This window comes from Zootoca vivipara, chromosome 5, assembly GCF_963506605.1.
Source record: "Zootoca vivipara chromosome 5, rZooViv1.1, whole genome shotgun sequence".
NCBI classification, from domain to species: domain Eukaryota; kingdom Metazoa; phylum Chordata; class Lepidosauria; order Squamata; family Lacertidae; genus Zootoca; species Zootoca vivipara.
In genome coordinates, this window is record NC_083280.1 from 96,770,905 (window position 1) to 96,783,334 (window position 12,430).

The 12,430-nt window shown below is 42.4% G+C and overlaps 1 protein-coding gene across 8 annotated transcripts in view; it reads left to right on the forward strand.

Annotated features, from left to right (window-relative positions):
• Positions 1–12,430, forward strand: part of PHF21B (PHD finger protein 21B) — a 186,912-nt gene that overhangs the window by 153,106 nt on the left and 21,376 nt on the right. For 4 of the 8 annotated variants that reach the window (XR_009557663.1, XR_009557664.1, XM_060275177.1 and 1 more), the window contains 3 exons: positions 5,415–5,768; positions 7,448–7,570; positions 11,291–11,318. Coding sequence is in view for 6 of the 8 variants with exons in the window: in XM_060275177.1 (XP_060131160.1) it covers positions 5,415–5,768; positions 7,448–7,570; positions 11,291–11,318 (505 nt within the window). In the remaining 2 variants the exon portion in view is untranslated. The remainder of the gene's footprint in view (positions 1–5,414; positions 5,769–7,447; positions 7,571–11,290; positions 11,319–12,430) is intronic. The other 4 variants (XM_060275180.1, XM_060275179.1, XM_060275178.1 and 1 more) reach the window with 1 other exon arrangement.

A 12,430-nucleotide genomic window follows, 5' to 3' on the forward strand; every position in this document is an offset into this window, starting at 1 on the left:
TGGCAAGGACTGGCAGAAGGAAATGTGGGTTGCAATTAAGGTTCAGTCTTTAGAGGAGGCTGTAAGATCTTCTGTAACAATTAGTTCTGGGTAGTAGAGCTTGTTTGTATGATAACAACCAATTCCTTTTCATAAGATGTGAAGGGAAAATATTATGGCTAATTAGATCCCAGCCATAACATTCCAGAGTCATACAAGAGGTACATTCTTTTAACATTCAGTTAAAAGTTTTGTGCTTGTATTCAAAAGACTTGGGCCTGGCTCTGGACCCTTTGTAGCAATCTGAGGCATCTGCATCAGTTGTCATAAAAAGCAGGACTATTTCAGTTAGAGTGCCCTTGCTATGAGTCGCCTTGCTTAGAAAATTTCACATAGGCATTTCTTTGGAGTCTTTTGCGTAATTGGTAAAAAATCAATCTCTTCAGAAAAGCTTTTATATCTTTGAGGACATTGGATGACACTGATATTGATGTTACCTGGCTTTTTTGTTTTTACCTTGTTCTGTTTTGCTCTAATGTGTAGATTAAGCATGCTCACCCCCATGAGAATATATACGGTAATAGGCTGATTTTGAAAAGATAGGCATTCTAATGTAAATAAACGTTGTGATAAACCATGCTTACTATGCATAAATGGATCTCACCCACTTTGTTCTTCCCTAATAGATAGATCTGGGGGTGAAACAAACCACAATGCCTGATTTAGTGTTAATAAATCATAATATGTATCCAAGTTTGTGCGTTCATGATTTGATCATGGTTTGTTTGAGTAAAGCAAACCACAGTCTGTGGTTTAGACATATGTAATTTTGAGTACAGGATCATGTACTTTTACCGGTATTTTAAAATAAAAAACTCTAATTCATCTGCATGACAGAAGCCCAGATAGGTAGATTCACAGAAAACCATTAACTATAGTTCACTGTGATGAGTGAATTGAGCCAATTCTCTGCAGCTATACAGCACATGTCCCTCCATATAAACAAACAAACAAAAACTCAGTTTAGGATGCTAATGTTCAGGAAAGCTTGGCTTAGAATGTGCTCTTTCCCGCTGGGCATCAAAAGATAGATATTGTTGAGATTTCGAATATTTTCAGCTTTTTAGGCATCAAAACAAATTGAGCTACAACATACTATGTTTGAAATCATTATATACATAAATTCAATAGGGGTTTGACATCTGTCATATACTAATGAAATGATACTTTGCTTTCTCCAGAAAAGCAAAACCCACACTAATTGCATTATGTTCAGCAGTTGTAAGAACACATTTCTATTTATTGCTGTCCCTTCTCTCCCAATCCTTATGATGTCCTCCTGGGGTATATAGGGTGCCAGTTAATTTGTGTTTCCAATAGCAAGGAAGAAGGATTCTAATTTTTCAGTGAAATTCAATGTTAGGAGGGAATCAGTGTGCAAACCAGAGGGCTCTTCATTTAATGCCCATCTGTGATTTGGCATCACACTTAAACTTAGCCTGAAAGTTGATGTTAGTAAGAAGTATTTAATCATATGAGAGGTTACCATATAACACCACCATTTTATCTAGGAATAAAATTTTGTTGGATTGCCAACTTTCTGTTTTCAAAGTGTTTTGGACTTGTGCTCTTTTGGTGTGTAAGGAATATTTGTCTGACCCCTAATTGTGGAAAATAATTTGTTCCAGGAATGGTAATGTTTGGTGCCGTGTACTTAACCCGTACTTTGTATTTTATCATCATCTAGCACATTTTTGCAGTATATACTGCTCAAGCATTTTTTTCTGTATTTTTTTTAATAAAAAACTCTAATCCTTTAATTGTCTGTTTTAATGCTTAATGTTCTGGAGAATGTGGAGATTAAAGCAGTGTGTGGGATAATGGTTTCTTGTTCTATGTTCTGTCAGGGATTCATTTCTTGTGGCCTGTAGGCAACTGTTTAATTGTTTCTTTAACTTGTGCATTGGGCACAGTTAGAAAGGCAGTATTATTTATTATTTGTAAAAATGAATTAACTTCCACATTAAGTTAGCTTGAGATTAGGTTAGGGCAGAAGCCTATGAGGGCTACGTAATTCTGCTGAGTTATCACAAGGGGGCAGAAAAGACCCAGTGTTGCTTTAGCTTAATCCTTCATTTTGAATAAGAACACTTAATTTGGCATTGTTTAACACTGGTATGAAATCATGCTTGTACATTTAGCATATAGTGGCACATGGTGAAATGCTGTGCATTAAAACAGGCTACAACAAAAGTAACTTTAAGTCAAAGGTAATTACAACACTCACAATGCTTTGCTATAAATGCAGCTTAATGCAGAATTAATTGTTCTATTATCTCTAATGTAATTTTAAATTCATACTATGCTTCACCGGGGAAAGGTTAAGGCTTCCATACTGACTACTGAGGGCAGGATTTGATTGTTTTGCCCATTCCTAATATGTCACATATAAACTGAACTGTGCCTTTGCTCTGCACTCAGCCGAGATTTTTTTGCCATCAATTTTTATTATTTATATAGTGCTGCTTTAAGAGAGTTTCACAAGCAGAAAAGACAGGCTCTCGTCTCCAGGGATCTTGGAATCTACATGTTGACAGTAGGGAAGACAGTCAAGCAAAGGAAGAGCAGAAAGGTGTAGAGGTTTAAGGAGGGAGCTTTATTTATTAAAAGGGCAACAGGAGAGAATAAGAAAAGTCATTTAAGAGAGGAGCTGTTGGGTGGCTTTGAAGGGTAGAACCGTTAGAGACAAAGTTGAGAGCAGTGACATAGTGGGAGATAAAATAGGCAAAACTGTGGCAAGAACTTTGGTGGTAAGGATAACACAAAATTAGTAAAGAATGACAGCCCGTGGATGCCACCATCTTTTTATTTTTACCATGCCAAAGCCATTTTGGAGTGATGGGCTACTGGAATCACCTACCTGCTGGTGTGTTAAAGGTAAAGGGACCCCTGACCATTAGGTCCAGTTGTGACCAACTCTGGGGTTGCAGCGCTCATCTCGTGTTATTGGCCGAGGGAGCCAGCGTACAGCTTCCAGGTCATGTGGCCAGCCTGACAAAGCCGCTTCTGGCGAACCAGAGCAGCACACGGAAACGCCGTTTACCTTCCCACTGTAGCAGTACCTATTTATCTACTTGCACTTTGACTTGCTTTCGAACTGCTAGGTTGGCAGGAGCTGGGTCCGAGCAACGGGAGCTCACCCCGTTGCAGGAATTCGAACCGCCGACCTTCTGATCGGCAAGCCCTAGGCACGCTGTTGTGTTAGGCCACTGCAAAAAGGCCCTCCAGCTGCATGGTGGCCTGGAACATCATCTTTTGCTTGTTTCCTTCAAGCTTCAGCAGCTGAAAGCTGCTTTTGCTTGCTGAAATTCAAAGCCTTTGGGGTAATGACGCAGACAGCTGTTTTCAATACCAGATTATTGGGAAATGACAGGGCTGAGAGCTTTATTCCCAAAGAATGGGAGTGCAAGAACTGACAAGTGCAATATGGCAGCTGGAATGGAAGGAATAGAAGTTGAGCTAACTAATGTAACACATTAAATTATTTATGCTTAATCTTGAGGTGATGCTTAACACATTGTTAATTTAGAGCCATGTTGACAGGATGGCATTAATTGCACCAGTGGAAGGTATCATATCATCAGAATGCTATCCTTGGAGACCTTCATTTTAATGTCTCATTTGTAGAATGCAGGCTGCTGCTGCTTCTGCTGCTTGGCACATTCTCAAATTTTGGTAAAGTGTCTCCCCCCCCCCCACTTTTCTGGGAAGCCACCTTGCATTAAAGACTCCTAACTCCAGCGGTCTCGGAAATGGCATGCAGCTTGCAACAAATAAAAAGTGGAATCTAGCACCCATTTACTGCACTTCAAACCGAAGGAATCTGCTTTTTGTCATAAACTCATAACATGCATAAAGGAAAGATCTTTGCTTAGTATCCTTCAAGGCAATCTTCTCTTAGATATGTTGGTTTTCTGTGGGCAAGATATCTTCCCCAAATTGAGGAACATTAAAATTGCTTGTAGGTCAAGACAGGAGCAGAATTGGTGCTTTCAGGAGCAATACAAACTCAAGATCTGATGGGATGAGCAGAGTTTGGAATAGGTGTATTTCTGGCTGAGCCATGGGTTCAGCCAGGGCCACTCCAGCTGAAGTCACTCTTCCCAGCTCAACCAGAGATACACTGGCAAATGTCCTCCATCCCAGCTCAGCGGGAGCTCATCCTGCACAGCCAAGGCTGGAGTAAGTCATGGATAGGGGGCATTCCAGTATAGTGAAGGGTGAGACTTACCCCTATTCTAAACTCTGTTCAGCTTGATCATATGACCAGTGAACACAGCAGAAATTGCACTGGCAGAAAGGGTGCTGTAAATCAGACTATTTCAAAGGCTTGTTTTCCCTCTACCAGATTTTTTTTTGGGGGGGGGGGCTCAGCCAGCAGTACCCCTGCTTCTGAACGGAACTTGGGACAGGGGTAGATTATGCCAGAATAATTTGTCCCATAGTTTGGGTTGCTGTGCCCGTGAGAGGATACTGTCTGAACCATAATCTCTAAAAACCAAACTGAATGTGACACAGAGTCCCCAGTCTTGCTTAGCTTTAGTAAGATTGCTGTGGTCAATAATAGGTGGGCGGGTGACTTGTTATTATTAAAATTTCTATATTGCCTTTCATCCGAAGATCACAGGGCATTTTACCATATAAAATCAAAAATACACACCATAATAGCAAAAACAAACATAGGTTTAAAGGCCATATATTGCTCTTCTCCCAGGCCTTTGGCTAATAAAACAATATTTTCATCTGGTACCTAAAGCTATGTAATGAAGGCACCAGGTGAGTCTCTCTGGGGAGAGCATCCAACAAGCAGGGTGCCAATGCAGAAAAGGTCCGTTCTCGTTGTGTTGCCACCCTCTGGACCTCTTGGAGAGGAGGCACATGAACAGGGCAGTCTCGAGGAGGTCGGGCGCCCTGGCGCTGAGATCGCTCCGGTGCCCTTGCAGCGTGCAGCATGGCTTCCGCGTGGCTTCGCAGCGCCCCGCCTGCCGGTCCGGCGCCCTAGCGCCCCGCGCCACTGGGACTCTACCTAGAGCTGGCCCTGCACATGAAGAAGGGCCTCAGATGATGATTGCAGGGGCCAGGTCAGTTCATATGGGGAAGGCAGTCCTTGAGATACTGCAGTCTTGAGCTGTTTTATTGGTCAAAACCAGCACTTTGAATTGGGCCCGAAAACTATTAGGTAGGAGAAATGCACAGTTGAAAGGGATTAAGCACTCCTCCCCAATTTCATTTCCTGAAGTAGCAACTCTACGCTGCTGCTTTGAAATTAAAAACAACCACAACCACTGCCATGGGCCCAGGTCACCTGCACTATCTCTGGTTTTCTTCCCTATTGTTTTAAAACTGAATTGAACATTGTCTTTTCTTCCCTGCAGGTTAGGCCAAAGACCCTGATTCCAGACAGCCTCCCTATATCTCCATGCAGAGACCAACCTTCCAAACAACCTTCTGCGTTCCAAAAGGCAACTGTCGTCAGCATCAAAAACCCCACGCCTGCCCTTCCCACTGCCAATAATACTGTTAGCCATGTACAGACACCCAACAGCCAATCACAAATTGTCGCTGAGTCTACAACAACTGTGCCAGCGCCCCTGAGCACCACAGGTGTGGCCTATGCCATCATCTCCACACCCTCCAACAATGCAGCTCCTATCAACACCAGTGCCACTGTTTCCGTGGTTAATGACGGCATTAAAGTGCAGCCGCTCCTCATCAGTGCTGACAGCAAGGTAAGTTTCATTATTGAACTGCCCTTCTTATTGCAGGTTTACTAACTGCATGAAGGGCGCAGGTCTGATACATTTAGTCGCATTTCAAAAACTATGCCGTCTTTCCCCACCGCTCTTCTAGTGAAAGTGCAGGAAGCTGTGTGAAGTACAGGAAACACATGGAAAATAATAGCTTTTTAAAGTATCCATGTACTAGTGCAGGATTGGAGGTTTTTTTGGGGAGACAAGATGATAGAAATACCAGAGACCAGCTCTATAGCTATAGGCTTGTCTATTTGGTTCGAATGTATAGGGTGTTATGCTGCTTTGGGGGCATGGTTGCCCTGCTGGAGTTGTCAGCTCCTCAAAATGCTGCAGGCACAATAGGCAGAATTATTCCCGGAGTCTAGATACTAAACTTAGCCATTGCATCTCTTGTGCACCATTCTTAGTCCTTCTGTAGCTCCCTTACTTTATGTACCATGTATTCCCTTATGACCTTAACTGCTATCATGTTTCTTCAGAGCTCACCGTCCGAGTAACTCAGTTTTGTGTCAGTTTTCCAACACAAATGTGCCTTTCTCAAGCATTTTTCTCACCTCACCTTCCTTTTAGGTTTCCCTTTCTCAATACTCTTCCTTCAACCCAATTGCCCATGGTTTCATTCTTGCAATCTGGTCTCAGTATTCACCTCTCCCTTTGTGAAGTTTTAATTTCAGCTAGTCTGACAGCTTTCCTTTCTGCATTTTAAGCTAGACTGCAAAGTGTTTAGTTCTCTGAGCAGCAGAACATGCTGTACCTCAACATCAGCTCAGTCATGATGAAATTGTGTTATTGTGGACCAGGACATACCATATATACTCGAGTATAAGCCTACTTTTTCAGCACCGAAAATGTGCTGAAAAAGCCGCCCTTGGCTTATATTCGAGTGAGGCGGGTGGCGGTGGAGAAAGGCACAGGACCAGGGGTTCAAAGAAGCGCTGCACTGCGACTCTCCGAACCCTCATCCTATGCCTGCTCTGTGCAAGGCAGCGGGGAGGGAGATGCAGCGAGGAAGGGATCCTTCCTCGACGCTTCTCCCCCTATCCCGCCGCCGACAGCTGGGAAAGGCATAGGATGGTATTTATTTTTATTTTTGAACTATACCAGTATCTGCTGCATTTCCCACCCTCGGCTTATACTCAAGTCAATCAGTTTTCCAAGTTTTTTTGAGGTAAAATTAGGTGCCTCGGGCCTCGGCTTATATTTGGGTCGGCTTATACTCGAGTGTATACGGTAATTCATAGGCTAGAAAAAGAGGGACCTGAGAGAGATTAAGTTGCTAGATTTGAAAAGGAAACTATTCTACCATTTCCTCTTGTAATATTAAAAACCAGGCTGGGGATCCCAGTTTTGGCAACTTCTGTGTTGCGGGGATACCACATGGACCACAATTCTGAGATGTGCCAAGCGACTGAATCAACTAGGTGTAATCGAACAGTCTCTGAGAACGGTGCCTCTTTTATTTATAATATTTGTAAAGATTCTGACAAGAGAGTCTCGAGATCGTAATATGCCAGCTGTATGATTTTATTGTCTCTGCAAGAATGTAGTTGACAAAGGAGCCCTTTATTTGAAGATTCTGTTTCACTGTTTGGAAAAATTGAATCCCTTTCAGACTGTGGAGCAATCTTCTTTTCATTCACCCATTTGTTTTGCAGGTCATCATCATTCAGCCTCAAGTTCAAACCCAAACAGAGAATAAAGTGGAGACAAAGAAAGCTCCCAAAGAGTCACCTCAGGGACCCCCTGCTACCAAAAAGAAAAAAGAGGAAAGCCCAGAGGTTAACAAAATCTTACTTTCTTTATAAACGTGATATTTCATATACATAGAGACTCTCACAGAAGGTCTCCTCAGTCCAAAGGTTAAGCGGCTGCTTTTAGAGCACACAGCCCCCTATTTACTGACGGGGGGGGGCGGGAGCTGCAACATGCTTGCCTTAGTTTTATTTATACCTTTTGCAAAATACAGTTTGTTACAAAATCCACAAAATATGCCCAGAGCAGTTTTTCCTTACTAGCCTTAGTTAAGTGTTACAGTTCTGTGTTTTAACAAAGTAATGAAAGTGCCCATTTGATCTGTGTTCATTTACATGTTTATGTAAAACACATTTTTAAAATCCAGTGTGAGTCACAATAATAATAATATTCAAATAATTTGTAAAATCAACCTAAAACATGAATACAATAATACCTACAGAAACCAGAATAATGTGCAAGACTGAGTATTAATAATCGGAAAAAGTTTGGGCAAGGAAGTATATTTTTAGCCAGCGCCTGAAATTAATTACGTTGCTGCTTCCCTCATTTCGGAGGAGTGGCTGTTTCGCAAGCTAGGTTCCTCCACAGAAAAGGTCTGCTGGGTTGCCGAGGACCTCTTCCGAAGATCTTAGTGCGTGGGCAGGGCCGTCAAATGAGGTGCTGCGGAGCGTTGTGGGGCAGCGCTGTCTGTGCTTGCTGTGACTTGAAGGAGTGTGGGCAGGCGCTGCCCCACAATGTTCTGTAGGCAAACCTTCTGTCGGGGCGGCAGCTAGGGCTCCCTGGACTGCAGCGCCACTCCGTCGCTTCGGCTGAGCAGGCGGAGGTGGAGCACAGCTGGCAGCGCCCCTGCCTGTCGCGCCGCACCCTCCGGCTGCCCGCTGCACCTGGCCCTGCCCGGCAGAGCGTGAGGGGCGCCGGAGGGATCATCACGCCACGACGCCCGATACTTATGACGGCCCTGTGCGTGGGCAGGCCTATACAGGGACTTTTAAGGTGTTTTATGAACTTGTGCAGCACCAAGGAGAATTGGCTACAAAAAAGAATTAGCAATCCGTTTCTGCTTACTGTATGACAAATGGTTCATGTCACACTCTTATCGTTATAAGAAGCAGCGGGAAGCAAGTGCAAGGATAAATGCGCTTCTTTCTCATTGTTCACTGAGAATTTTCCGTAATATTGATTATTTGCGAGCCATCTAGATGGATAAGACAAGGTTCAATGAATCGCTTGCAAATGCAGAGAGGAGGGTAGGACTTGATTATTAATATAATAATAATATCAAGCTTTAAGTGACGCTTTACCCTGTTTCTCATATTTTAAGACATACCCATAAAATAAGCCATAGCAGGATTTTTAAGCATTCAAGGAATATAAGCCATACCCCGAAAATAAGACATAGTGATAGGCGCAGCAGCAATGCCGGCCGCAGCAGGAGGAGGAGGAGGAAAAAAATAAGACATCCCTTGAAAATAAGCCATAGTGTGTTTTTTTGAGGAAAAAATAAATATAAGACATGTCTTATAATATGAGAAACACGGTAGGTCGGAGATGTGAAACCTGTGGCTCCCCCCCCCCCCATGCCAGGTGTTACCAAACTCCAGTTCCCCTCATTCCTGATCATTGGCCATACTAACTGGGGCTGATGGGAGTTGGAGTCCAACAACATTTTGATGGCCGTAGGTTTCCCATGCCTGCTTCCTGTGATGCAGCCAACATGGTTGCATACATATAGACCTAGTGTTATAATTAGACTTAAGTAAGGTTCATAGTTCTCTGGTTGAACTATTAATGCCACTTCAGTTTCTCTGCAAGATGTTCCATACACCTGGTTTTTAGTGTAGAGTTCACTGCAAGCTAATAAGCCTGTGGCAAAACAATTCCCCTGCTCTTAGAAAATAGACCTGTAGAACTTCTTGGAAATAATACTTTTTAAAATTACGGGTAGTAAATAGTCAAATGGGACCTAATGCTATGAGATATGAAAGAGCATTTCAGAGTACTCTAGGAGATAGTAGAATTGTACCCAATTGTCATTACTCAAGCTGAATAATATTAATAGCTGTCTTTGGAACATTGCCTAGACAGAACAGACTTGTGCTCATTTTTTCCTCTCTGTCAGCAAAAAATACTTGTCCATAAAATTGGGGTGACTGCATTTGTTGTCCAACACCAACAATTCTCATTTTTTTCATGGAACAGTCACAGCAGAAATGACTATAATACAGGATTTATTGCTTTCCATCTTGGGCAACTCTTTGTTCTTTATGTTCTTCTGATGGCTGTGGTGGCTGACCTGTGACCCTGCCAATGTCGTTGGCCTGCAGCTCTCATAATTCCTGGCCATTGCCCCTGCTGGCTGATGGGAGTTGGACTAATACAACATCTGAAGGGGCCACAGGTTAGCCACCCTGGTCTGTTGGATAGTGAACTCTGTTCTATTATTTTCATTATTACTAAAAATTCTGAACAGATGATGTTCAGCACTGCATGAGCAGACACCTGCTGATCATAGAATTGTGGAGTTTCAAGGGACCCTGAGGGTCATCTAGTCCAACCCCCTGCAATGTAGGACTTTTAACTAAAGCATCCATGACAAATGACCATCCAAAGGGAGCTCTTAATGTGAAAAGTATTCCTGCAACATAACTTCTCTTTCCTCTCTGCCACCTCCCCAGATTTGCTGCAGAGGGTCCCCCAGCTCTCTGGAGTAGTTTTTTTGGGGGGGCATGTGGGGAGGCTGCAGGGTAGAGAAGGGGAAGTTGAGTTCCACCGTCAGACAATCACAGTAAAGTATTACCCAGTGTTTATCTAGAGCTTTCTGGCTGTTCAAAACACTTTATTCAGTCCTCAAAGCAACCTTCCTTTGGATGATTGCCTGCCTTTCTTACATGCACAACCTTGCTCTTTTAGCACTTCTTCTAGTTTTTACATAGCCATTCACTGACAGATGTTTCTGTAGATTTATACCTCTTATAGGATCCTGACACTTGCTGTTTTGAGTGGCCACGTCACTGGCCCCCTTCTTAACTGCTTCACTAAAGTAAAATATTGCATTTGGTGAAGAGTTATCAAATATAAATGCGCACACAAAAGGACATACCTCATGTAAGAACGTGACTCACTTAATTTAAGTCTATTAGATATGTAAGAAATCTGCTCAGTCTTGATCCTCAGTCCACACTGGTACAGAGTCTCAACACCTCTTTTTTTCTGCCCACAGCAGCTATTTTTTGCTGGCATCCAAGGCACTTTTATCCATATCTGAATACTAGCACCTCACTTTTTTTAAAAACCAAAAAAGCACTGCTTATATATATCATCTCCCCTTGAGTTGATGTTAAATTCTACTTACTTCATGTATTTCAAAATGAACTGCCCCCCATATATTCTGTTACACGGTTGCTTATCTGAACATTAAAAATCTCCAAGTCTTGAGCTTTGATTTCCTGTTACTTCTGCAAACAAAGCCACTGGGGGATGAGTTGTGTGGCTGCTCATCTTGAAAGAACTGGTTGTGTTAGAGAGATACAAGTTGTTCAGTGTGTGAGACCAGAGGATTTGCCTAGTAGTTATGCAATTATGGTATAAATGGAAGCTAAACAGACGCAGCCGACCTACCCATCACATGTTGCCATAACAATGCTCATCTTCACCCACCTTTCTGAAAACCAGCACCCCCCTCATTGTAGTTTAAGTAAGTAAACCATTTCCCTCATATTTGCCTTTGTGTTTTTGATCCCTAGACCCCTTCAGTTCATTCACTCGCATCAGGTATGAGATGTATTTTTCACTGAGATGCCATTATTTTTTTTGTGTGGATCACCAGTCTGTGTTGATTTAGTAGTCATTTTAAAGAATACATATTATCTGGCCTTGCATGAAATAGCATTCCAGGGTGTGGTTGGGAGATACAATTGGAGATTAAGAAGGTATTTTAATATCAGTTGTTGTTTTTTCCAAATTAGTTTTTTATTCCTTTCTGCATATTAGAGTAGAACTGATTACGTAACAGGAACAGTTCTGCTAGAAGAACCGTGTGGTTGTCAGGCAGACTTGGGGCGTAAGCATGAGGTCTGCTTCTGTCTTGCTTTCTTTGTGCACTAAAGAAAAAGTATGTATTATAAGGCTCTGGGTTAATTTATTTTGTTCTTTGAGTAAGCTTTAGTTGATTAACATGCATTTATGCAATTAGTGTAATTAGAACTAACTGTGTAATTAGTGTAAATGCATGTAACGACAACTAGAACATATAATTACAACGTGAAATGTTGTCTTTTTTTAAAAAAAAAAATCCTTATTGAACTATGGAAAGAGAGAAGTACCGCAGATTTCCTAAGGCATTTATTGATATATTTAGTATGAATAGAATTCAGAAATATAGATCAAGAAAGCTTGGCATTCAAAAGCAAAAGAATAGGTAAGCAGTAACCTTGCTTGAAAACAGCAAAGCAACTATTGTAGGAGTTTGAGTTGGATTTAGAGAAAGACGGTGGATCTAGGGGCTCCTAGGGCCCCCGCCCAGGGACTGTAGTATTGCAGCAAAAGTACTAACTAGGTGATTCTTTAATTGGTGTAATGAATGACATTTTTCTTTAATTACTGGTAGGTTGTTAAGTCTTCCTTTCCCCTTGAGTAGTGGTGGGCTAGGCCCAGGCGGTAGCCTGGCTCCTCTTTGATCGTCATTGAGAAAGATGTGACAGGCACATTGAGTGATGCTGCCCCTCCATCAAGCAAAGAAAGTGCACAAGTGGCGCTTCCTTTTGTCCCTGACTTGTAGCATCAGGTTAGGGGCAAAACCCTCACCACAAAAGACAGGCAGACACTCTACCAAGTGTCAGCTTTACCCCCACCTGAGTTTTCTGTTGTGCTAATGACCTTCCATA